Below are 22,427 nucleotides of genomic sequence, written 5' to 3'. Positions count from 1 at the left end.
CTCTGGCTACATGGCCCCTTCAGTCTCTCTTCTTTCCTCTTTCTGCCAGGAGCTGCAGACCCCCACGTCTGCTCAGCTATTCTCCTATCATACCAGCTCCGCCTAGCTGATGTTCCTTGACAAGCTCCCTTCTGGCAATCTCTCTCTCTAGCACATCTTTCTGATTCCTTCCCCTCTGTCTCTCTGACAGGAACTAACTAGTCTGCTGTCTGGCACCAACTGACTTTCCCCTCCAGACCAGAATGTATTTATAGGGGAATTCACCCTAAACCAGGTTTAGAGCTCCCCCTTCTAGCCTGGAGTGTGAACATGTTGTGTGCATGTGGTTACCTGATAAAAGAGATCTTTCATTGCTTCCAAGCGTGACATCACTCTCCCCATGAGGAAAGCAATGCCACTGTGACAACCAGGCCCCTGGGGCATCACACTCCCCCCCCTTTAAATCCAGTACTCCCGGACTGGGAAAAGAAAACAACAATACAGGTTATTAAAAGACATACAATTTTTTAAATGCTGTAAACAGGTATAAATGTTGACTTCCCTTTATGGGAGGAATTAATTCTTTAACGTTGCTAAAACATATTTACATAGTATGCATACTTTCAAAATAGAACTTATCCTATCAATGGCAACTTCCCCTACGGGTATACTACTTTAAGGCCTTCTTTATTCAAAGTGCAAAACCTTCATTATCATTTTCACTACAATTCTCAATACTATCTGCATATTATTACACTAACTCACTAATCACTTTCTCAAAGTGTATTAAATCTGAACATTCTCTTAATATATTTAAAGGGGCAAACATTTTTCAAGTCATTAGTACTTTCTGAGTACGTTTTCTATCTATTCTGACTATATCAAATACTATCACTTTATTAAACAAAGTGCAACCAATTCAACATTTTACTATGCTTTCTTCTGCATATTTCCTTATCATCTATACAAATTGAGGTAGCATTTTCAGAAGTGCAATTTATCATTCAAGTCAATCAGTTAGACAACAACAACGATGCGGGGGGACCCGTCATGAACCCCCAACGTAGGTTTGGGCGGGCTACAAGGCGTATATCCAGACCCGGGGTTCTGCAGCGCCAAACGGGTTTTTCTTCAGGTGTCTGTAAACAAATATGAACTTTACGACAAACGTCATTACTAGTGTTGAGCATTCCGATACCGCAAGTATCAGGTATCGGCCGATATTTGCGGTATCGGAATTCCGATACCGAGATTCGATACTTGCCGCATATGGGATACCGGAATCGGAAGTTCTCAATTCAAACAGCACGAATTCAGCCAATGAGGACTGATTACAAGTGTGGGCACATCCTGTTCAGCATGGCAAGGCTGTGATTGGCTGCTGAAATGATGTCATACTGCAGTTTAAAAGTCGCTGGCGCCATTTTGGGCTCACTCTGCTGTGAATTCAGTTAGGCATAGGACGCTGTGTTCTGACTGAGGGCCAGTTGAGATAGCGATTTGCTTCTTTGTGCTTTTCCCAGGCTAATTTAGCAACCGCTGTGTGTTTACATTGCTTTTGCCTTGCAGCGCTGTTTTCACAGCGATCTGCAAGGTCTCTGTGTGTGTGTGTGTGTGTGTGTGTGTGTGTGAGAGTGCAGCCCACTCTCTAGTCTGTGTGCAGCCATAGCCAGTTGTATTCAGCTCAGGGTGGTTCACTGTCTCATACTGTTCTATCCATTCCATTGTCCTTTTTTGCAAATAGTGCAGCCCGCTGCACATTTTTTCAAATAGTTCCTATTAGTGGCTTTCCACCCGTATCCAGCTAAATTGTTGAAAAACACTACATAGGATAACGTAGAGGAGGTTTTTGGGGCCTTGCAGCGCCATTTACGGCTGTCTGCACGGTCTCCGTGTGAGTGCAGCTCGCCCTGTAGTCTGTGTGCAGCCACAGCCGGTTGTATCCAGCTCAGGGTGGTTCATTGACTCATACAGTTCTATCCATTCCATTGTCCTTTTTTGCAAATAGTGCAGCCCGCTGCACATTTTTTCAAATAATTCCTATTAGTGGCTTTCCACCCGTATCCAGCTAAATTGTGGAAAAACACTACATAGGATAACGTAGAGGAGGTTTTTGGGGCCTTGCAGCGCCGTTTACGGCTGTCTGCACGGTCTCCGTGTGAGTGCAGCTCGCCCTGTAGTCTGTGTGCAGCCACAGCCGGTTGTATCCAGCTCAGGGTGGTTCACTGACTCATACAGTTCTATCCATTCCATTGTCCTTTTTTGCAAATAGTGCAGCCCGCTGCACATTTTTTCAAATAATTCCTATTAGTGGCTTTCCACCCGTATCCAGCTAAATTGTGGAAAAACACTACATAGGATAACGTAGAGGAGGTTTTTGGGGCCTTGCAGCACCGTTTACGGCTGTCTGCACGGTCTCCGTGTGAGTGCAGCTCGCCCTGTTGTCAGTTCAGCCCCCAAAAAATAAATAAATAATAAAGTTCACCAAACACACCACTTTACAGTTGTGTAGGCCACAATAGCTCATATTAAAGTCTAGTCCACACTTTAGAAAATTAGTGTTTCTTATACCTGTTAGGAGCTGTTCAGGTATAAGCACACTAAGCCGTTAGTACTTTTCTGCTTATCTTTATCAGTCAACCAAGATGAAGAAGGCAGGGAGTAAGGCACGTGGGCGTGGGCACGGAGCAGGGAGAGGACGTGGGGATTCTGTGCCTGCTGCGGGCACCGGTGACTCATCATCACCCAGTTTCAGCAGGGAACAGTCCTTCATGCGCAGCTTTGTCGGAGAGCGCCGTACACCGCTGCTGCGTGAAGACCAAATTGAAGCCGTTGTCGGATGGATGGCAGCTAACGCATCGACTTCAATTAGTGCCACATCCTCTCAGACACAGAGCACTGGAGAGCACCCATCTGTCTCTTCGCCACCTGCCAAATTGCCCAGGCAGACAGAGAGCCCAGGACAGGAGCCGTCTCTACTTCTGTTCTCTGAATCTCTTGGCTTGGAAACAGGGGGCCAGCCAAGCAGCATTGGAGAAATGGAAGAAGAGGCAGTGTGCAGTGATGCCCAACAGCTTTTTCTCTCTGAGTCTGAAGAGGCGGGTGGGCCAGTGCCTCCGGTCACCACACCGCAGAACGCATCCGCTGATGACACTCAGGTGCCACTTTCTGGTGCGTGCTGTGCTGCTGAGACTACCCAGGAGGAGCAGTTGGTGGCAGAGGGTAGTGTAGATGATGAGGTCCTTGACCCATCATGGCATGAGGGACAGGAAGGTGGTGGGAGCAGCTCTGAGGAAGAGATTCCCCGAACGGGCCAAAGAGGGAGAGGGAGGGGGAAGACTGCGGATCCTGTAGCCTCCACTTTGGCACCCGGTAGGAGCATGTCTCTTCCAAAAGCCAAAAAGGGCACTCCCAAGACTTGCAGTGCCTGGTCCTTTTTTGACACAGTTGCAGATGACATTTGCTATGTCAAATGCAAGGTGTGTCATCATAAAATCAAAAGAGGGAAAAATGTCAGCAACCTCAATACCTCCAACATGTGGAAACATGTGCGGACCAGGCACGCGGCGGAGTTACAAAAACACACTGAAGACCTAGGCCAACCAACAGCGGCAGCTACCACCTCTTCAGCTCGTGTTGCCTCTTCCTCCAGCTCACACACAGCTGGTTCGGCTTCCTCCCAGGATCGCCATGGAAGTGCAGCGCCCCCACTGCCGCAGGGCCGAGGGGTACCCGGTACCGGGCCTCTGAGTCTCTGCTCTGGGGTTGTCACGGTGGCTAGACCCGGTCCGTGACCCTGCTGAGGGGCGCACAATGAAAGGTGGTGGTATGGTGCTGATGTTATGGTGCGGTGTAGTGCCGGTCGCGGTCAATAACGAGGACACCAGGTTGCAGTTTCTTTACTGAAGGCTTCTGAGTCCTCAATCCGGAATACGGTTAACCGGGCTGCGCAAGTCCGGCCGGTCCGATGGCACCTCCAGAGTTCCCTTTGCAGGTGGAAATCTGTGCCTACCATCCTGCGCTTGTGTGTTGTGGTCCTCCCCTGCTGTGCTTACGGGATAGTACCCACAACTGTTGTGTCTGTTTCTCGTGTTCCCTCACAACTCGATTCTGATGTTCTCCCTCTACGTCCCCCTGATCTTACAGTTAGGACGCACCCGTATGACGGGGAGGCTCGGAGCTCTTCCGGGACTCCAGCGTCGCCCCACTCCTGTTGTTACCCCCCTGTGTCTTCCTGGGTCTGGGTGAGACAGCCCGCCTGTAACTGACTGTCCTGCCGTAGGTTTGAAGTTTGGCTTGGAGCTCTATACTTCCTCGGCGTTCCGGCCACCGGTTATGCGCCTCAATAGGATGTTGCCTCATCTTACAGCATGACTCCTACTGGTATTCTCCTTGTTGCGTTGATCTCGTTTCTCACTCAGCACAATATACCTCGCTTCTTGTCCTTTCTTGGGGCACCGCCGCTATATCGTGCAGGCGCGGTCCCGTAACATTCTCTCTGGTTGCTAGGCCTCTGTCAGGATCCCACCCCTGACAGGGACCCCTCTGAATCTTCCCCTACAACACCCTCTGCCACAAGGTATTGCCTGGTTCCAACCCAGTCAGCTTTCTCTCTAACTTCCTGCCTAACCCCCAGTTTTACCAGATTGTGAGGAGTGGCCTAATAAATAGAACCCTTAGCTCCCCCTGGAGGCCAGACTGTGAAATGTATTGGTGTCTGTGATACCTGGTCAGATGAACTCCTTCAGTGCCATCAGACGTACCATAGCCCCCCTTAGCGGCGGAGCCACAGTACTGCAACGACCAGGACTCTGGGGCGCTGCAGAAGAACCTCTGGCACTGTTGTCCAGAGACCCACTGTAATTCCACCCGCAGCACCACGTTCCCAGTCATCCTCACACTCCCAGCCCAGTCTACAGCCATCGGTAGTACAGGCATGGGAGAAAAGGCGGCCTTTCTCGGCAAACCACCCACGAGCACAGGCTCTGACTGCAGGCATTGCCAAACTTCTGTCACTGGAAATGCTGTCATTCAGGCTGGTGGAGACTGACAGCTTCCATGACTTGATGTCATTGGCAGTCCCACAGTACAATGTGCCCAGCCGCTTTTATTTCAGTAGGCAAGCCGTCCCTGCCCTGCACAAGCATGTGGAGGGACACATAAAACACGCGCTACTGAACGCCATCAGTAGCAAGGTCCACCTCACCACCGATGCGTGGACCAGTCACCATGGACAGGGGCGATACCTTTCCCTCACTGCCCATTGGGTTAATGTTGTTGAGCCGGGTACAGATCGTGCGAGTGGCGCAGGACGTGTCCTGCCCACTCCAAGGATTGCAGGAATCCAGTCTGTACGCATTGACTCCTCCTCTTACACAAGTTCCTCAGAATCATCGCTGCAGGAGCCGTCACAGTCCACCTCCATATGGACCCGTGAACGTTTACCTGTTACGACCGACATGAGCACAGCCGTGGCCAAACGTCAACAGGCCGTCTTGAAATAAATTTCTTTGGGGAATCGAAGCCACACAGCGCAGGAGCTCTGGAATGCCATCAAGCAGGAGAGCGATGTGTGGTTTGTGGCAGCGAATCTCCAGCCAGGCATGGTAGTGTGTGATAATGGCCGAAATCTGGTGGCAGCTCTGGGCCTCGGCAACCTCACTCACATCCCATGTCTGGCACATGTGCTCAACTTGGTCGTGCAGAGTTTTTTGAGGGACTATCCGGATCTTGATGCACTGCTGCACACGGTCCGCCTAGAGTGTGCTCACTTGCGGCGTTCCAGCACGGCAAAATCGCGCATTGCGGCTCTGCAGCGCCGATTCCGCTTTCCGGAATATCGCATCATATGTGACCTACCTACCAGGTGGAATTCCACGTTACATATGTTGGAGCAGTTGTGTGAGCAGCAGCAAGCAGTAATGGAGTACCAGCTGCATCAGGCGCAAAGAAGTCGCACTCCGTGCCGTTCAGACTTCACAACCACAGAGTGGGCCACTATGAAGGACGTCTGCCGGTTTTGCGTCCCTTCGATTATTCCACGCGGATGGCGAGTGCAGATGATGCACTAGTCAGCATGACTGTCCCCCTTATCTGCCTGCTTGAAAAATCACTGCAAGCGCTAAGGGATGATGTTGTGGAAGAGGTGGAGGATGAGGATTCACCATTTCCATCATCTTCTGGACAGTCAGTGCCACGTAGTTCCTCACAAACGCGTAGGCAGGGGACACTTTGTGAGGAGGATGAGGAGTCAAAGGAGGAAGACATCGTTCCAGAGGAGGGAGTTACACAATTGTCCAGTAGTCAGTGTGTACAGCGAGGGTGGGGTGATGACGAGCGGGCAGAGATCACGCCTCAAGCAGGGGACAGCGTTTCTTGGCCAGTTGGCAGTCTGCAGCACATGGTTGATTACATGTTGCAGTGCCTGAGAAACGACCGCCGCATCGCCCACATTCTCAACATGTCTGATTATTGGGTGTTCACCCTCCTCGATCCTCGCTACCGGGACAACGTACAAAGCCTCATCACACCGTTGAACCGGGAGCGTAAAATGCGGGAGTACCAAGACACACTGGTGAATTCCATCATCTTCTCCAGTCCAACTGAGAGAAGTGCTGCTAGTGCTTTACAAAACAGCTCAGTGCGTCCAGGCAGTGGAGGAGGCTCTGCACAAAGAGGGAGCAGAAGCAGTGCCTCTGCCCAAGGCAAGACCAATATGGCCCAACTGTGGCACAGTTTTTTGTGCCCGCCACAAATGTCTACACCATCACAGACGGCTCCAGTCAGCAGGAGGCAACGGTTCCGTCAGATGGTGACAGACTACATGTCTTGCCCTCTTGCTGTACTCCCAGACGGCTCTTCCCCTTTCACCCTTTCAAGTTTTGGGTCTCCAAGCTGGATACATGGCCAGAGCTAAGCCAGTATGCATTGGAGGTTAAACCGTCCCGGAGGTGGGACTATCCTTTGTAATGTGACGCAGCACAGCCGTCATTCCTACCCCTTGGCGCTGTGCGCCGCCTCCTCAGCGTTGTTTGATTCTGTCCCGGAGCCTGAGCTGTTATGTTATCCCTTGGCCAGGCACACTTAGCGCTGCCCATCTTCTGACATCATTTGGTGTCAGGCTGGCTGTGCCTGTGCAGCCGCACTGGCCGAGATCCCGCCTCGCAGTGTCTTCTGATTTAATCACACTCAGGGCCTGGGATCCATGGGCATGCGCAGTGCATATCTTCACCTTAGGCTGTCACTCATCTCCCTCCGCCTTCTTCAGACTGTGCACCGTCAGCTGATCCCTAATAGCATGCCACGGCCGTGACACCGCACAGTCTGAAGAAGCCGGAGGGAGGGGAGTGAGAGGTGAGGATATGCACTGCGCATGGCCACGGATCCCTGGCCCGCGATGGGATTACATTAGACGACACTGCAAGGCGGGATCTAGGCCAGCGCGGCCGCACAGGCGCAGCCAGCCTGACACCAAATGATGTCAGAAGATGGGCAGCGCTAAGTGTGCCTGGCCAAGGGATAACATAACAGCGCAGGCTCTGGGACAGAATCAAACAACGCTGAGGAGGCGGCGCACGGCACCAAGGGGGTAGGAATGACGGCTGTGCTGCGTCACATTACGAAGGAAAGTCCCACCTCCGGGACGGTTTAACGGTGTGAGGGGACACATTTCATAAGTGTGTAGTTCAGCCTTTGAAAAGAGCATAATTAAAAGAGCCACCTTTTCCTTTTGCATCATTAGTGCTGTACAAGATGGCTCTTTCAGCAACAAACGCCTGGGGTGGGGGTTAAAGGTTCCCTTTCAACTTGCTCCAGTGCAGGCTTCGGCCTACACTCTGCTCCTCCTGCTGACCCCGGGCTCTAACACCGCCAGTTGGCGCCCGGAAGTGCTAGCTGCACAGAGAAAAACACCAGCCAATGTGTCTGTGGGGTTCAGCAACGCCAGCTGTTCCCCTGCTGTGTAGCCGGCATCGTGTCCTGCAAACGCCACGCAGACACAACAGACCTAAAACTGCCTCCAGTGCAGGCTTCGGCCTACACTCTGCTCCCTCTGCTCCTCCTGCTGACCCTGGGCTCTAACACCGCCAGTTGGCGCCCGGAAGTGCTAGCTGCACAGAGAAAAACACCAGCCAATGTGTCAGTGGGGTTCAGCAACGCCAGCTACTCCCCTGCTGTGTAGCCGGCAACGTGTCCTGCAAACGCCACGCAGACACAAGAACTGAAATTGAAGGGAACCTGTCCCCCCTGTTGTGAATTAGACTTTTTTGGCTCCCTCTTGTGGTCACTAGTGATATGACTCTGGGATTGTCTTTCCTCAGTTTGGCACCCACCTGGGTCGTTAGTCCAGGGGTGTTGCTATATAAACTTCCTGAATTCTCAGTCTGGTGCCTGGCATCGTTGTAATCAGTTCCTTTCTGTTTGCTCCTGTCTGCTGGTCCTGGTTCTTGCAAAATTAAGCTAAGTCCTGCTTCTTTGTTTTTTGGTTATTTGCATTGCTCTTATTTTTTGTCCAGCTTGTACTAAATGTGATTCCTGATTTTGCTGGAAGCTCTAGGGGGCTGGTATTCTCCCCCCAGGCCGTTAGACGGTTCGGGGGTTCTTGAATATCCAGCGTGGAAATTTTGATAGGGTTTTTGCTGACCGTGTAAGTCATCTTACTATATTCTGCTATTAGTCAGTGGACCTCTCTTTGCTAAATACCTAGTTCATTCTTACGTTTGTCTTTTCTTCTTACCTCACCGTTATTATTTGCTGGGGGCTTGTATCCAACTTTTGGGGTCTTTTCTCTGGAGGCAAGAAAGGTCTATCTTTTCCCTTCTAGGGTTAGTTAGTTCTCCGGCTGGCGCGAGACGTCTAGAACCAACGTAGGCACGTTCCCCGGCTGCTGCTATTTGTGGTGCTAGGATTAGATATACGGTTAGCCCAGTTACCACTGCCCTATGAGCTGGTTTTTTGTGTTTGCAGACTTGGTATTTACTTTTGAGACCCTCTGCCATTGGGGTCATAACAGTATGCCAGGCCAAAGTTGAATGTTTAATGCATTGCAGAAGTGGGATAATAAGAAAGGAAATTCTGAGGTTTTTTTTTTTTTTCTCCTCTCTTTCTTCCTCCCCTTTACCTCTGAGTGGCTTGAGCTTGCTGCAGACATGAATGTCCAGACCTTGATTACAAGTGTAGATCAGCTTGCTGCTCGTGTGCAGGGCATACAAGATTTTGTTACCAGTAGTCCAATGTCTGAACCTAAAATACCTATTCCTGAACTGTTCTCTGGAGACCGATTTAAGTTTAGGAATTTCAGGAATAATTGTAAATTGTTTCTATCTCTGAAACCCCGTTCATCTGGAGACTCAGCTCAGCAAGTTAAAATTGTTATCTCTTTCTTACGGGGCGACCCTCAGGATTGGGCCTTCTCGCTAGCGCCAGGAGATCCGGCATTGGCAAATATTGATGCGTTTTTTCTGGTGCTCGGATTGCTTTACGAGGAACCCAATCTTGAAATTCAGGCAGAAAAAGCCTTGCTGGCTATTTCTCAGGGCCAGGATGAAGCTGAAGTGTATTGCCAAAAATTTCGGAAATGGTCTGTGCTTACTCAGTGGAATGAGTGTGCTCTGGCCGCAAATTTCAGAAATGGCCTTTCTGAAGCCATTAAGAATGTGATGGTGGGTTTCTCCATTCCTACAGGTCTGAATGATTCCATGGCGCTGGCTATTCAAATTGACCGGCGTTTGCGGGAGCGCAAAGCCGCTAATCCTCTGGTGGTGTTGTCTGAACAAACACCTGATTTAATGCAATGTGGTAGAATTCAGACTAGAAATGAACGGAAAAATCATAGACGTCAGAATGGGTTGTGTTTTTACTGTGGTGATTCTACACATGTTATATCAGCATGCTCTAAACGCCTAACAAGGGTTGTTAGTCCTGTCGCCATTGGTAATTTGCAACCTAAATTTATTTTGTCTGTGACTTTAATTTGCTCATTGTCCTCCTACCCTGTTATGGCGTTTGTGGATTCAGGTGCTGCCCTGAGTCTTATGGATCTGTCATTTGCCAAGCGCTGTGGTTTTGTTCTTGAGCCATTGGTAAATCCTATCCCTCTTAGAGGTATTGATGCTACGCCATTGGCGGAAAATAAACCGCAGTTTTGGACACAGGTAACCATGTGCATGACTCCTGAACATCGGGAGGTGATTCGTTTTCTTGTTCTGCATAAAATGCATGATTTGGTCGTTTTGGGTCTGCCATGGTTACAGACCCATAATCCAGTCTTGGATTGGAAGGCAATGTCTGTGTCAAGTTGGGGCTGTCAGGGAATTCATGGTGATTCCCCGCCGGTGTCTATTGCTTCCTCTACTCCTTCGGAAGTTCCTGAGTATTTGTCTGATTATCAGGATGTATTCAGCGAGTCCAGGTCCAGTGCTCTTCCTCTTCATAGGGACTGTGACTGCGCTATAGATTTGATTCCAGGTAGTAAATTTCCTAAGGGAAGATTATTTAATCTGTCTGTACCTGAGCATACCACAATGCGTTCGTATATCAAGGAATCTCTGGAGAAGGGGCATATCTGTCCATCCTCTTCCCCTCTTGGCGCGGGATTCTTTTTTGTGGCCAAGAAGGACGGATCTTTGAGACCTTGTATTGACTATCGGCTTCTGAATAAAATCACTGTTAAATTTCAGTATCCTTTGCCTCTGTTGTCGGACTTGTTTGCCCGGATTAAAGGTGCCAAGTGGTTCACCAAGATAGATCTTCGTGGTGCATACAACCTTGTGCGCATTAAGCAAGTAGATGAATGGAAAACTGCATTTAATACGTCCGAAGGTCATTTTGAGTACTTGGTGATGCCTTTTGGGCTCTCTAATGCTCCTTCAGTGTTTCAGTCCTTTATGCATGATATTTTCCGGAAGTATCTGGATAAATTTATGATTGTTTATCTGGATGATATTCTGTTTTTTTCTGATGATTGGGACTCGCATGTAGAGCAGGTCAGGATGGTTTTTCAGGTTTTGCGTGAGAATGCTTTGTTTGTTAAGGGCTCAAAGTGTCTCTTTGGAGTACAGAAGGTTCCCTTTTTGGGTTTTATTTTTTCCCCTTCTGCGGTGGAGATGGACCCAGTCAAGGTCCGAGCTATTCATGATTGGACTCAACCCACGTCAGTTAAGAGTCTTCAGAAGTTCTTGGGTTTTGCTAACTTCTACCGTCGTTTTATCGCTAATTTTTCTAGCGTTGTTAAACCTTTGACGGATATGACCAAGAAAGGTTCTGATGTTGCTAACTGGGTTCCTGCAGCCGTGGAAGCTTTCCAAGAGTTGAAGCGCCGGTTTACTTCGGCGCCTGTTTTGTGCCAGCCTGATGTCTCACTTCCCTTTCAGGTTGAAGTGGATGCTTCTGAGATTGGGGCAGGGGCCGTTTTGTCGCAGAGAGGCCCTGGTTGCTTTGTAATGAGACCATGTGCTTTTTCCTCTAGGAAGTTTTCGCCTGCTGAGCGGAATTATGATGTTGGCAATCGGGAGTTGTTGGCCATGAAGTGGGCATTTGAGGAGTGGCGTCATTGGCTCGAGGGTGCTAAGCATCGTGTGGTGGTCTTGACTGATCACAAAAATCTGATGTATCTCGAGTCTGCTAAACGCCTGAATCCTAGACAGGCCCGTTGGTCATTGTTTTTCTCCCGTTTTGACTTTGTGGTCTCGTATTTACCAGGTTCAAAGAATGTGAAGGCTGATGCTCTTTCAAGGAGCTTTGTGCCTGACTCTCCTGGAGTCGCAGAACCAGTTGGTATTCTTAAAGAGGGAGTTATCTTGTCAGCCATTTCTCCGGATTTGCGACGTGTGTTGCAGAGATTTCAGGCTGGTAGACCTGACTCTTGTACACCTGACAGACTGTTTGTTCCTGATAAGTGGACCAGCAGAGTCATTTCCGAGGTTCATTCCTCGGTGTTGGCAGGGCATCCGGGAATTTTTGGCACCAGAGATTTGGTGGCTAGGTCCTTTTGGTGGCCTTCCTTGTCACGGGATGTGCGGTCATTTGTGCAGTCCTGTGGGACTTGTGCTCGAGCTAAGCCTTGCTGTTCTCGTGCCAGCGGGTTGCTCTTGCCCTTGCCTGTCCCGAAGAGGCCTTGGACACACATTTCCATGGATTTCATTTCAGATCTTCCGGTGTCTCAGGGCATGTCTGTCATCTGGGTGGTATGTGATCGCTTTTCCAAGATGGTCCATTTGGTATCTTTGCCTAAGCTGCCTTCCTCTTCCGATCTGGTTCTTTGTTCTTTCAGAATGTGGTTCGTTTACACGGCATTCCTGAGAATATTGTGTCTGACAGAGGATCCCAGTTTGTTTCCAGGTTCTGGCGATCCTTTTGTGCTAAGATGGGCATTGATTTGTCGTTTTCGTCTGCCTTTCATCCTCAGACTAATGGACAAACGGAGCGAACTAATCAGACTCTGGAGGCTTATTTGAGGTGTTTTGTTTCTGCAGATCAGGATGATTGGGTGACCTTCTTGCCGTTGGCTGAGTTTGCCCTTAATAATCGGGCTAGTTCCGCTACTTTGGTTTCGCCATTTTTCTGCAACTCTGGTTTCCATCCTCGTTTTTCCTCGGGACATGTGGAGCCTTCTGACTGTCCTGGGGTAGATTCCATGGTGGATAGGTTGCAGCAGATTTGGAATCATGTGGTGGACAACTTGAAGTTGTCACAGGAGAAGGCTCAGCGTTTTGCCAACCGCCGCCGCGGTGTGGGTCCCCGACTTCGTGTTGGGGATTTGGTATGGCTGTCTTCTCGATTTGTTCCTATGAAGGTCTCCTCTCCTAAATTTAAGCCTCGCTTCATCGGTCCTTACAAGATATTGGAAATCCTTAATCCTGTGTCCTTTCGCTTGGATCTTCCGGTGTCGTTTGCCATTCACAACGTGTTCCATAGGTCTTTGTTGCGGCGGTACGTTGTACCTGTGGTTCCTTCTGTTGAGCCTCCTGCTCCGGTGTTGGTTGAGGGCGAGTTGGAGTACGTGGTGGAGAAGATCTTGGATTCTCGTCTCTCCAGGCGGAGGCTTCAGTATCTGGTCAAGTGGAAGGGCTATGGTCAGGAGGATAATTCCTGGGTGGTTGCCTCTGATGTGCATGCGGCCGATTTAGTTCGTGCCTTTCACGCTGCTCATCCTGATCGCCCTGGTGGTCTTGGTGAGGGTTCGGTGACCCCTCCTTAAAGGGGGGGTACTGTTGTGAATTAGACTTTTTTGGCTCCCTCTTGTGGTCACTAGTGATATGACTCTGGGATTGTCTTTCCTCAGTTTGGCACCCACCTGGGTCGTTAGTCCAGGGGTGTTGCTATATAAACTTCCTGAATTCTCAGTCTGGTGCCTGGCATCGTTGTAATCAGTTCCTTTCTGTTTGCTCCTGTCTGCTGGTCCTGGTTCTTGCAAAATTAAGCTAAGTCCTGCTTCTTTGTTTTTTGGTTATTTGCATTGCTCTTATTTTTTGTCCAGCTTGTACTAAATGTGATTCCTGATTTTGCTGGAAGCTCTAGGGGGCTGGTATTCTCCCCCCGGGCTGTTAGACGGTTCGGGGGTTCTTGAATATCCAGCGTGGAAATTTTGATAGGGTTTTTGCTGACCGTATAAGTCATCTTACTATATTCTGCTATTAGTCAGTGGGCCTCTCTTTGCTAAATACCTAGTTCATTCTTACGTTTGTCTTTTCTTCTTACCTCACCGTTATTATTTGTTGGGGGCTTGTATCCAACTTTTGGGGTCTTTTCTCTGGAGGCAAGAAAGGTCTATCTTTTCCCTTCTAGGGTTAGTTAGTTCTCCGGCTGGCGCGAGACGTCTAGAACCAACGTAGGCACGTTCCCCGGCTGCTGCTATTTGTGGTGCTAGGATTAGATATACGGTTAGCCCAGTTACCACTGCCCTATGAGCTGGTTTTTTGTGTTTGCAGACTTGGTATTTACTTTTGAGACCCTCTGCCATTGGGGTCATAACACCCCCCCCCCCCCCAGGTGTTTGTATGTATAACAGCCACCTTGTACAGCAGTAATGCTGCATTTGTACAAGGTGGCTCATTCAGTTATTGTCCTTGCACACGTCGAACTCAACACGTATAAAATGTGTCTCCTGAGACCATTAAACCGTCCCTGAGGTGTGACTTTCCTTTGTAATGACACGCTGCAACCCCCTTGGTAGCGCTGCCCGTCTTCTGACATCATTGTTTGGCTGGCTGCGCCTCTGCGGCCGCCCTGCCCGACACAACGCCCCTCGTTGTCTTATTTATTTTGACTGCGAGGGTGTGATTGACGGGCATGAACAGTGCATATCTTCGCCTGTCACTCATCTCCTTCCGCCTTCTTCAGACTGTACGGCTTCATGGCCGTGGCATGCGATAAGGGATCAGCTGACGCCGCACAGTCTGTAGCAGGTGTAAGGACACGAGTGAGAGGTGAACATATTTACTGCGCAAGGCCATGAATCCCAGCCCCACAGTGTGAATTAAGGAAAAGACACTGCAGGTCTGGGATTCATGGTCAACGCGAACCGCACCGGCCGACATGAAATGATGTCAGAAGACGGGCAGCGCTAACAGCGCATGGCCAAGGGATAACACGATAGCGCAGACTCCTGTACAGCTAATAACGACACTCAGGAGGCTGCGCCCAGCACCAAGGTGGGGTTTTTGACAGCTGTGCTGCGTCTCATTAAGAAGGAAAGTCACGCCTCCAAGACAGTTTGACTGTATAAGGGCCTAAATGTTATACGTGTTTCATTCAGCGTCTGCAAGATTCAAAACTTAAAGAGCAACCTTTGACTTGTGCAGCATTACAGCTGCACAAGGTGTGGCTCTTCTAGTTTGTAACACCTGAGGGGGGGTTAAAGGTTACCTTTAAAATTAGGCTTCGGCCTACACTCTGCTCCCTCTCCTCCTGCTGTCCCTGGGCTCTAACACCGTCAGTTGGTGCCCGGAAGTGCTGGCTGCACAGAGGAAAACACCAGCCAATGTGTCAGTGGGGTTCAGTAACGCCAGCTGTTCCCCTGCTATGTAGCCGGCATCGTGTCCTGCAAACGCCACGCAGACACAAAGCTGCCGCCAGTGCAGGCTTCGGCCTACACTCTGCTCCCTCTCCTCCTGCTGTCCCTGGGCTCTAACACCGTCAGTTGGTGCCCGGAAGTGCTGGCTGCACAGAGAAAAACACCAGCCAATGTGTCAGTGGGGTTCAGTAACGCCAGCTGTTCCCCTGCTGTGTAGCCGGCATCGTGTCCTGCAAATGCCACGCAGACACAAAGCTGCCGCCAGTGCAGGCTTCGGCCTACACTCTGCTCCCTCTCCTCCTGCTGACCCTGGGCTCTAACACCGCCAGTTGGCGCCCGGAAGTGCTAGCTGCACAGAGAAAAACACCCGCCAATGTGTCAGTGGGGTTCAGCAACGCCAGCTGTTCCCCTGCTGTGTAGCCGGCATCGTGTCCTGCAAATGCCACGCAGACACAACAGACCTCCAAATGCCTCCAGTGCAGGCTTCGGCCTACACTCTGCTCCCCCTGCTGACCCTTTGCTCCAACCCCACTAGTTGGGGCTCTAAGAAGACAAGCTTGAATAGGTCCCCATCCTGGTTCCAGTACCGTCAGCTGGTTCCGGGCAGAGCCTTTGGCTTAGGTGCCTCCCTCTGGGTATCCGACTTCTACCAACGTCAGGTGGTCCTTGGTATTGCTTTCAGGCACGGGTACCTCCTGCTTAGTAACCAGGTTCCAGTAATGTCAGCTGGTCCTCGGTAGTTCCATTGGCTCTTGGACCTTCGGCTACCCATCCGGGTTCCAGTACCGTCAGCTGGTTCTCGGCAGTGTCTTTTGCTCTTGTACCTTCTGCTCCCCATCCTGGTTCCAGTACCGTCAGCTGGTTCCGGGCAGAGCCTTTGGCTTAGGTGCCTCCCTCTGGGTATCCGAGTTCCACCAACGTCAGGTGGTCCTTGGTAGTGCTTTCAGGCACGGGTACCTCCTGCTTAGTAACCGGGTTCCAGTAACGTCAGCTGGTCCTCGGTAGTTCCATTGGCTCTTGGACCTTCAGGTAGCCATCCGAGTTCCAGTTCCATCAGCTGTTTCTCGGCATTTTCTCAGCCTTCTTGTACCTTCTGCTACATTTCCAAGTTCAAGACCCTAAAGACGATGACCCGGAAGACCACCCCTAAGATGACGACGACACCAGAGACGACAACCACTGAGATGACGACGACCCTGGAGACGACGACGACATGGGAGACCGAGAAGCAGAAGAACAAGAGGCTGCAGAACAAAGAGCAGAAGAACATTAAGCATAACACTAAATATCAGAGCAAAAGATATTATCTAAATTATAAGCAGAAGAAGACTAAGCAGTGTATGGGGGTGAGTCCGTTCCTCCTCGTGGTGCCCCTGGATAAAGCCTGATGCTGCAGGCCAAACTGAACGCGGACAAATCTAACTCTTTTGTGACAGGCAGAACGGAAGGTGTAATCTTCAAACTTTTATAGATAACAACTATGGGAATGCCTGTCACAAATAAGAATATGATGAAGAACTTGAATATGAAGAAGAATAATAGTTATTAAATAAAAAGAATATGAACAATGTAACAAAAAAAAATTATAGGTAGAAGATGAAGAAGAAGATGAATAAGGTGAAGAAGAACTTGATGTCAAAGATGCTGATGATGATGAAGAAGAAAGTGTGGGAGAAGTAAAAAAGAGGGTGAAGGGCGTGGAAGTAGTGAAACATCAATATCTGACAAAATAAAAAAAATCTTAACATAGTCAATATCTTTGTAACTCCGAACGTCTTAAAAAAAAATTAAAATTCCTGCTATTCTATTTGATTGGGCTAAACCTCTATGCCTTTAATGTCTCCGCCACCTCCCCCAATACATCCTACATTATTCTTAGTTGTTTTCTTTCATGTAGAATGAACCTACAAGGAAAGAAAGGGTTTATTTTAATTCCGATATTTTCGTCCCATTGACTTGCATTGGTATCGGGTATCGGTATCGGCGAGATCCGATACTTTCCAATACCGATACTTTCCGATATCGGAAGGTATCGCTCAACACTAGTCATTACACAGTCCCTTTTAGAGTTTCATGTAAAACCAGTAGAAAGCACCTAAATAGGTGCCAACTATTTACAAGAAAGTTTGTGGACCATTCACTGTCCATGGCCTCAGTGTCTTTAAACAAATGATCACTTTAAACGGAAATCTGGTCAGGTTAAATGAGCTTTCAAATTTCAACAATTATAACAGTCATTTTAAACTCTCAGCAACAATTAAACTCTTTACTTTCTCTTATGCTTGCCTGGCCAGAGATGGTTGCCTTCCCTGCTCCTCCTGACATCTACAGTGCTCCTGCCAGGTTATCATAGGGATTTCCCCTTGGAGTATGATCATGTCCTCCTCTGCGCTCACCTCTAGTGGTGTGCCTGTGGGTTTTAGCAGTGCTCTCATGTGTCCTTTCATATCACAGTCCTGGTCCCAGGGAACGTTGTAATGGCCCCAACCAGGTCTAGGGGCTGCTGGTGCTGGGAGCGGGCCTACCAGTGACTCATCGGTCTGCAGTATGGCACAGTTGGTGGCCGCAGTTAGGTCAGTCACTGGAGCTGGATCGGTATCCGGGGCGGGGTCGTTCTTCATACCTGCTTCAGATGTGGTCCCTCTGGTGCTGGTCTGCTCCGCTGCTAAAGCTGCAGTCGCTGGTCTCTGGACAGGCCGCAGTGTTGTCGTCTTCTTCAGCAGCGTCTCATTTTCCGGCTCCGTTGGGGTCAAAGGTGTGGGCTGCAGTTCTTTTGTCAGCGCCACCATCTTTTTCAGCAGTGCCGCTCTTCCTTTCTCTGGAGCGCCAGGACTTCTTTTCCGCTCCGGACCTGACGAGGCTGCCGACGGACGTCCGGTAAGGCTTGCGATGATGGCCTTCTTCCACCCGGCCACAGCTTCCATCTGCATCTGCACGAGCTGCCAGGTGAGTTCCTCTTTTTCTTTCCACAGGAGGTCTGGATCCAGTCTCGGTGTTCTTGCAGGTCCCGGCTGGGAGACTCCTCCTGCTCCACCCCACGCTCCGGTGTCCACTCACCTCCCTCCGCCATGTTGATTTCCAGCACTTCCTGCCACCTCCTGCTCAAGCAGCTCCTGGGTCACTGTCGGTAGCAGATCAGGGTTCTCGCTCCCCAAGCCAGGGGAGCCTGCTGCTTCCACCCCGCACTTCGGCACCCCGCATCCTCCGTGCTCCGCAGTGTCCCCTGAGTCCTTCGCTGCCATGTTTGCCGCTCGTCCCCCTGCACGCCGCTCCGCGCGCTTCTTCCAGGGGCAATACTCCTTCTTCCTCCTTCTCTCATAACAGTGCTGGCAGGGGGCGGGCATGATCTTCGCGCTGCTCTGCTGGACCCGCCCACAATAGCACACCCTTCTTCTCCGGCGCTCCTCGTGGCGCTATAATGGTGGCAGTTTTGGCAGCAATTTTGGCGGTATTTCACAATGCACAGTCTCTCAACACAACACAGTCTCTTAGGGGCACAGGACCCAATTTTTCAGGTCGGTCCATCCTGTTCGTGATGCCAAAATTGAGTTGCCCGCCAGGGCCGTGGGGTACTCGGTACCGGGTCCGGTACTTAAGGGGATGTGTCACGGCGGTGACCCGGTCCGTGGCCCTGGGCGCCCAATGTAAAAGGGAAATTGAATAAAGTTTATGTTCATGATGCCACCTGTGGTATTCGGTCAGTAGGGACCGACACTACTTAAAGGGGTCCTCTGGGGTGATGTTATGGCAGCTAGATGGTATAACTTCCCACAAGTGAAGTAGGTCCCCAGAGCTCCCGGTGTATAGGTGAAGGTGGTGAGAGGTGCATTAAAGAACGAGGACACAGGTTTGCAGTCTCTTTACCTGGTTTACTGTAGCTTCAGGCAACCGCAGTCCAGGGCACCAGATCACAGGTACAGGCAGGGTCTGGCCGGCTTGGAAGTAAATCCAGAGTCTCCTTTACCAGGTGGAGATGAAAGCCTTCCTCAAAGCGCGGTGGTGTTGTAGTCCCTTACGCCGATGGCTTCTGATAAGTTCCTCACAGTTCCTCTCTGTCCCCCATATAGGTTAGGACACAAACCCGTATGACAGGTGACTTGAGCCTTTTTACAGGGTCTCTATCACGACCCGGGCCCTATATGTCACTGTGCCTCCTGGGTGTAAAGGCGGACAGGTAACTTAAAGTCCAGCCTGTCCTGACGGTTTCTGCTATGCCCCTTAGAGCTCCCCATTCTGGCCTGGAGTGTGAACATGTTGTGTGTATGTGGTTACCTGATAAAAGAGATCTTTCATCGCTTCCAAGCGTGACATCGCTCTCCCCGTGAGGAAAGCAATACCACTGTGACAACCAGGACCCTGGGGCATCACACATACAGTACCACGCGGCCTCGGGTTCCCGATGCCCGCTTCCTGCGCTTCAGCTTGGAGGGAGCCCAGTCACAGCTCCCCTCCAGCTCCTTAGTTCTCCTGTGCTTCTCCCCTCTGGCACTTGCTACCAATGCAACACTCCTGCTTCTCCACTCTGGCCTGGAGCTGCAGCACCATGTAGCTGCACGGCCCCAGCTCTGCTGCTCACGCTCCTCTCTCCTTCACTGTCTGCTACAGACTACCAACTGCCTCACTCCTCCTCCAAGCCAGAATATATGAGTCGCCCGCCAGGGCCGTGGGATACCTGATACCGGCTCCGGTGTTCACAGGGGGATGTCACGGTAACGACTCGGTTTTTGTTCGTGATGCCACCTGTGGTATTCGGCCAGTGGGGACCGACGCTGCTTTAAGGGGTCCTCTGGGGTGATGTTATGGCAGCTAGGTGGTATAACTTCCCACAGGTGAAGTGTATCCCCAGGGCTCCCGGTGTGTAGATGGAAGATGGTGAATGGCGCAGTAAAGAACGAGGGCACAGGTTTGCAGTCTCTTTACCTGGTTTACTGAAGACTTCAGGCAGCCACAGTAGCCACAGTCCAGGGTACCAGATCACAGGGCAGGCAAGGTCTGGCCAGCTTGGAAGCGAATCCAGAGTCCCCTTTACCAGGTGGAGTTTTAACTCCTCTATCGCGATGGTGTTGTAGTCCCTTACTGCCTATGGCTTCACATAAGGTCCTCACAGTTGTTCTCTCTGTCCCCCATATAGGATAGGACATAACCCGTATGACTGGTGACTTGAGCCTTTTTACAAGGACTCTAGCATGCCCCAGGCTCTATAGGTGTCACCGTGCCTTCTGGGTATTAAGGCGGACAGGTAACAGTTCAGTTCAGCTGTCCTGCCAGTTTCTGCTGTAAGTCGTAGAGTTCCTTACAACCTCAGTAGTCTGGCTACCGGTTATCTGCACCTCAGAGGGAGGCAGCCTGCTCTTAGCTGGTCTCCACTGACATCACTCTCCTGTGCTTCGCTCTCCTTCATGCTCACTGAACAAGGTTCGGCTTTCTGTATGTCTCTTTCCAGGAGCTGTGGTACTTCAGACTACACGGCCCCTTCAGACGTTCTGACCCTCTAGGTCCGTCTGCTCTCTTCTATCTCTCTGACAATCTGAACTCTCTTTCCCTCCAAACCACAATGTATATAGGGGAGTCACCTAATAAATAGGATCAAAAGCTCCCCCTTGTGGCCTGGAGTGTGAACATGTTGTGTGTATGGTGGTTACCTGATAAAAGATATCCATCATTACTTCCAAACGTAACATCACCTTCCCCATGAGTAAAGCAATGCTACTGTAACGACCAGGACCCTGGGGCGCCACATACTGTATATATCTGGGAAAGCTCCCCAGAAACCGGGTTCTGAGCTCTCCCATCTGGCCTGGAATCAGAATATGTTGCATGTATGTGTACCACCTGTTAAAGGGATCTTCCTTGCTTCCAGGCATGGCATCACCCTCCCCAAAAGGAAGGCAACACCACTGTAACAACCGGACTTCTGGGGTGTTACATATCACTTCTGACTGCTCCCCCTCCCCCTGTATCATCCCTGGCTGCTCCCCCTTCCCCTGTATCACCCCTGGCTGCACCCCCTCCCCTGTATCTCCCCTGTCTGCATCACCTCCTCCTGTATCACCCCTGACTGCGGCACCTACCCCTATATCACGCCTGACTGCACCCCTCCCCCTGTATCACCCCTGTTTGCACCCCCACCCCCTGTATCACCCCTGACTGAACCCCTCTCCCCCTGTATCACCCCTGACTAAAACTTTTCCTTCCCTGCACCTAACAAAATGAGGCCCTTCATAAAAAGTTATGGCCTTATAGGTGGAAGAGAGATTTCTGTTAAAAGTGTATGGGGGGATGTGAGGGAACGCTCTTTCAATATTACTCCAATGTCATACATAAGTGATGTAGGAACCCCACCACTAGAAGAGGGGGCATTCGCATAATCACAGAAGAAGAAGTCTCCAAGCTCCTCTCCTCTTCTCGTCCGACTACATGCACCACCGACCCCATTCCCTCACACCTCCAGTCTCTCTCTCCAGTCATCACAACTCACCTAACTACAATTTTTAATCTCTCCCTCTCCTCTGGCATTTTCCCCTCCTCCTTCAAACACTCTATCATTACTCCATTACTAAAAAAAAACACCCTTGACCCATCATGCACAAACAACTACAGACCGGTCTCCAATCTCCCCTTCATCTCAAAACTCCTGGAGCGCCTGATCTACTCCCGCCTTACCCGTTACCTCTCCACTCATTTCCTCCTAGACCCTTCACAGTCCGGTTTCCGCCCCCTACATTCGACAGAAACTGCACTCATCAAGGTGACCAATGACCTTCTGACAGCAAAATGTAATGGTGACCACTCTCTGCTTATTCTCCTCGACCTCTCTGCAGCTTTCGACACTGTTGACCACCCTCTCCTACTCTCTAGGCTCCAGTCACTAGGCATTAAGGACACTGCTCTCTCCTGGTTCTCCTCCTACCTTACTGAACGCTCCTTCAGTGTTCTGTTCTCTGGCTCCACTTCATCTCCTCTTCCTCTCACTGTTGGGGTACCTCAGGGCTCAGTCCTTGGCCCCCTTCTCTTCTCCTTCTACACAGCCTCAATTGGACAGACCAGCAGCAGATTTGGCTTTCAGTACCATCTTTACGCTGATGACACACAACTATACACGTCATCCCCTGACCTTACCCCCACTGTACTACAGAACGCCACTGACTGTCTGTCTGCAGTCTCCAACATTATGTCCGCTCTCTATCTGAAACTCAACCTCTCCAAAACTGAACTTCTTCTGCTCCCACCTTCTACTAACCTCCCTAAATCTGACATTTCCCTCTCCGTGGGTGGCACCATAATAACACCCCGGCAGCAGGCGCGCTGTCTGGGTGTTATGTTTGACTCCGATCTCTCCTTCACCTCCCACATACAATCTCTTGCCCGCTCGTGCCGCTTACACCTAAAGAACATCTCCAGAATCCGCCCTTTTCTCACCATGGAGACAACAAAAACT

The 22,427-nt window shown here is 50.4% G+C and overlaps 1 protein-coding gene and 1 long non-coding RNA gene across 2 annotated transcripts in view; both read left to right on the top strand.

The window, feature by feature from the left end:
* Positions 1-22,427, top strand: part of LOC143788741 (uncharacterized) — a 311,204-nt gene that overhangs the window by 230,023 nt on the left and 58,754 nt on the right. The gene's annotated exons all lie outside the window — the stretch shown is intronic.
* LOC143787338 (uncharacterized) lies at positions 1,980-5,334 on the top strand. The gene is made up of 2 exons (XM_077275994.1): positions 1,980-3,675; positions 4,805-5,334. The coding sequence occupies exons 1-2, from the start codon at positions 2,625-2,627 to the stop codon at positions 4,840-4,842; spliced, it is 1,089 nt and encodes a 362-aa protein (XP_077132109.1). The 5' UTR covers positions 1,980-2,624; the 3' UTR covers positions 4,843-5,334.

The sequence above is a fragment of the Ranitomeya variabilis genome, chromosome 8 (genome assembly GCF_051348905.1).
Source record: "Ranitomeya variabilis isolate aRanVar5 chromosome 8, aRanVar5.hap1, whole genome shotgun sequence".
Taxonomy (NCBI): domain Eukaryota; kingdom Metazoa; phylum Chordata; class Amphibia; order Anura; family Dendrobatidae; genus Ranitomeya; species Ranitomeya variabilis.
The sequence above is the reverse complement of the archived record's forward strand: the minus strand, read 5'-3'. Positions and strand labels throughout refer to the sequence as shown.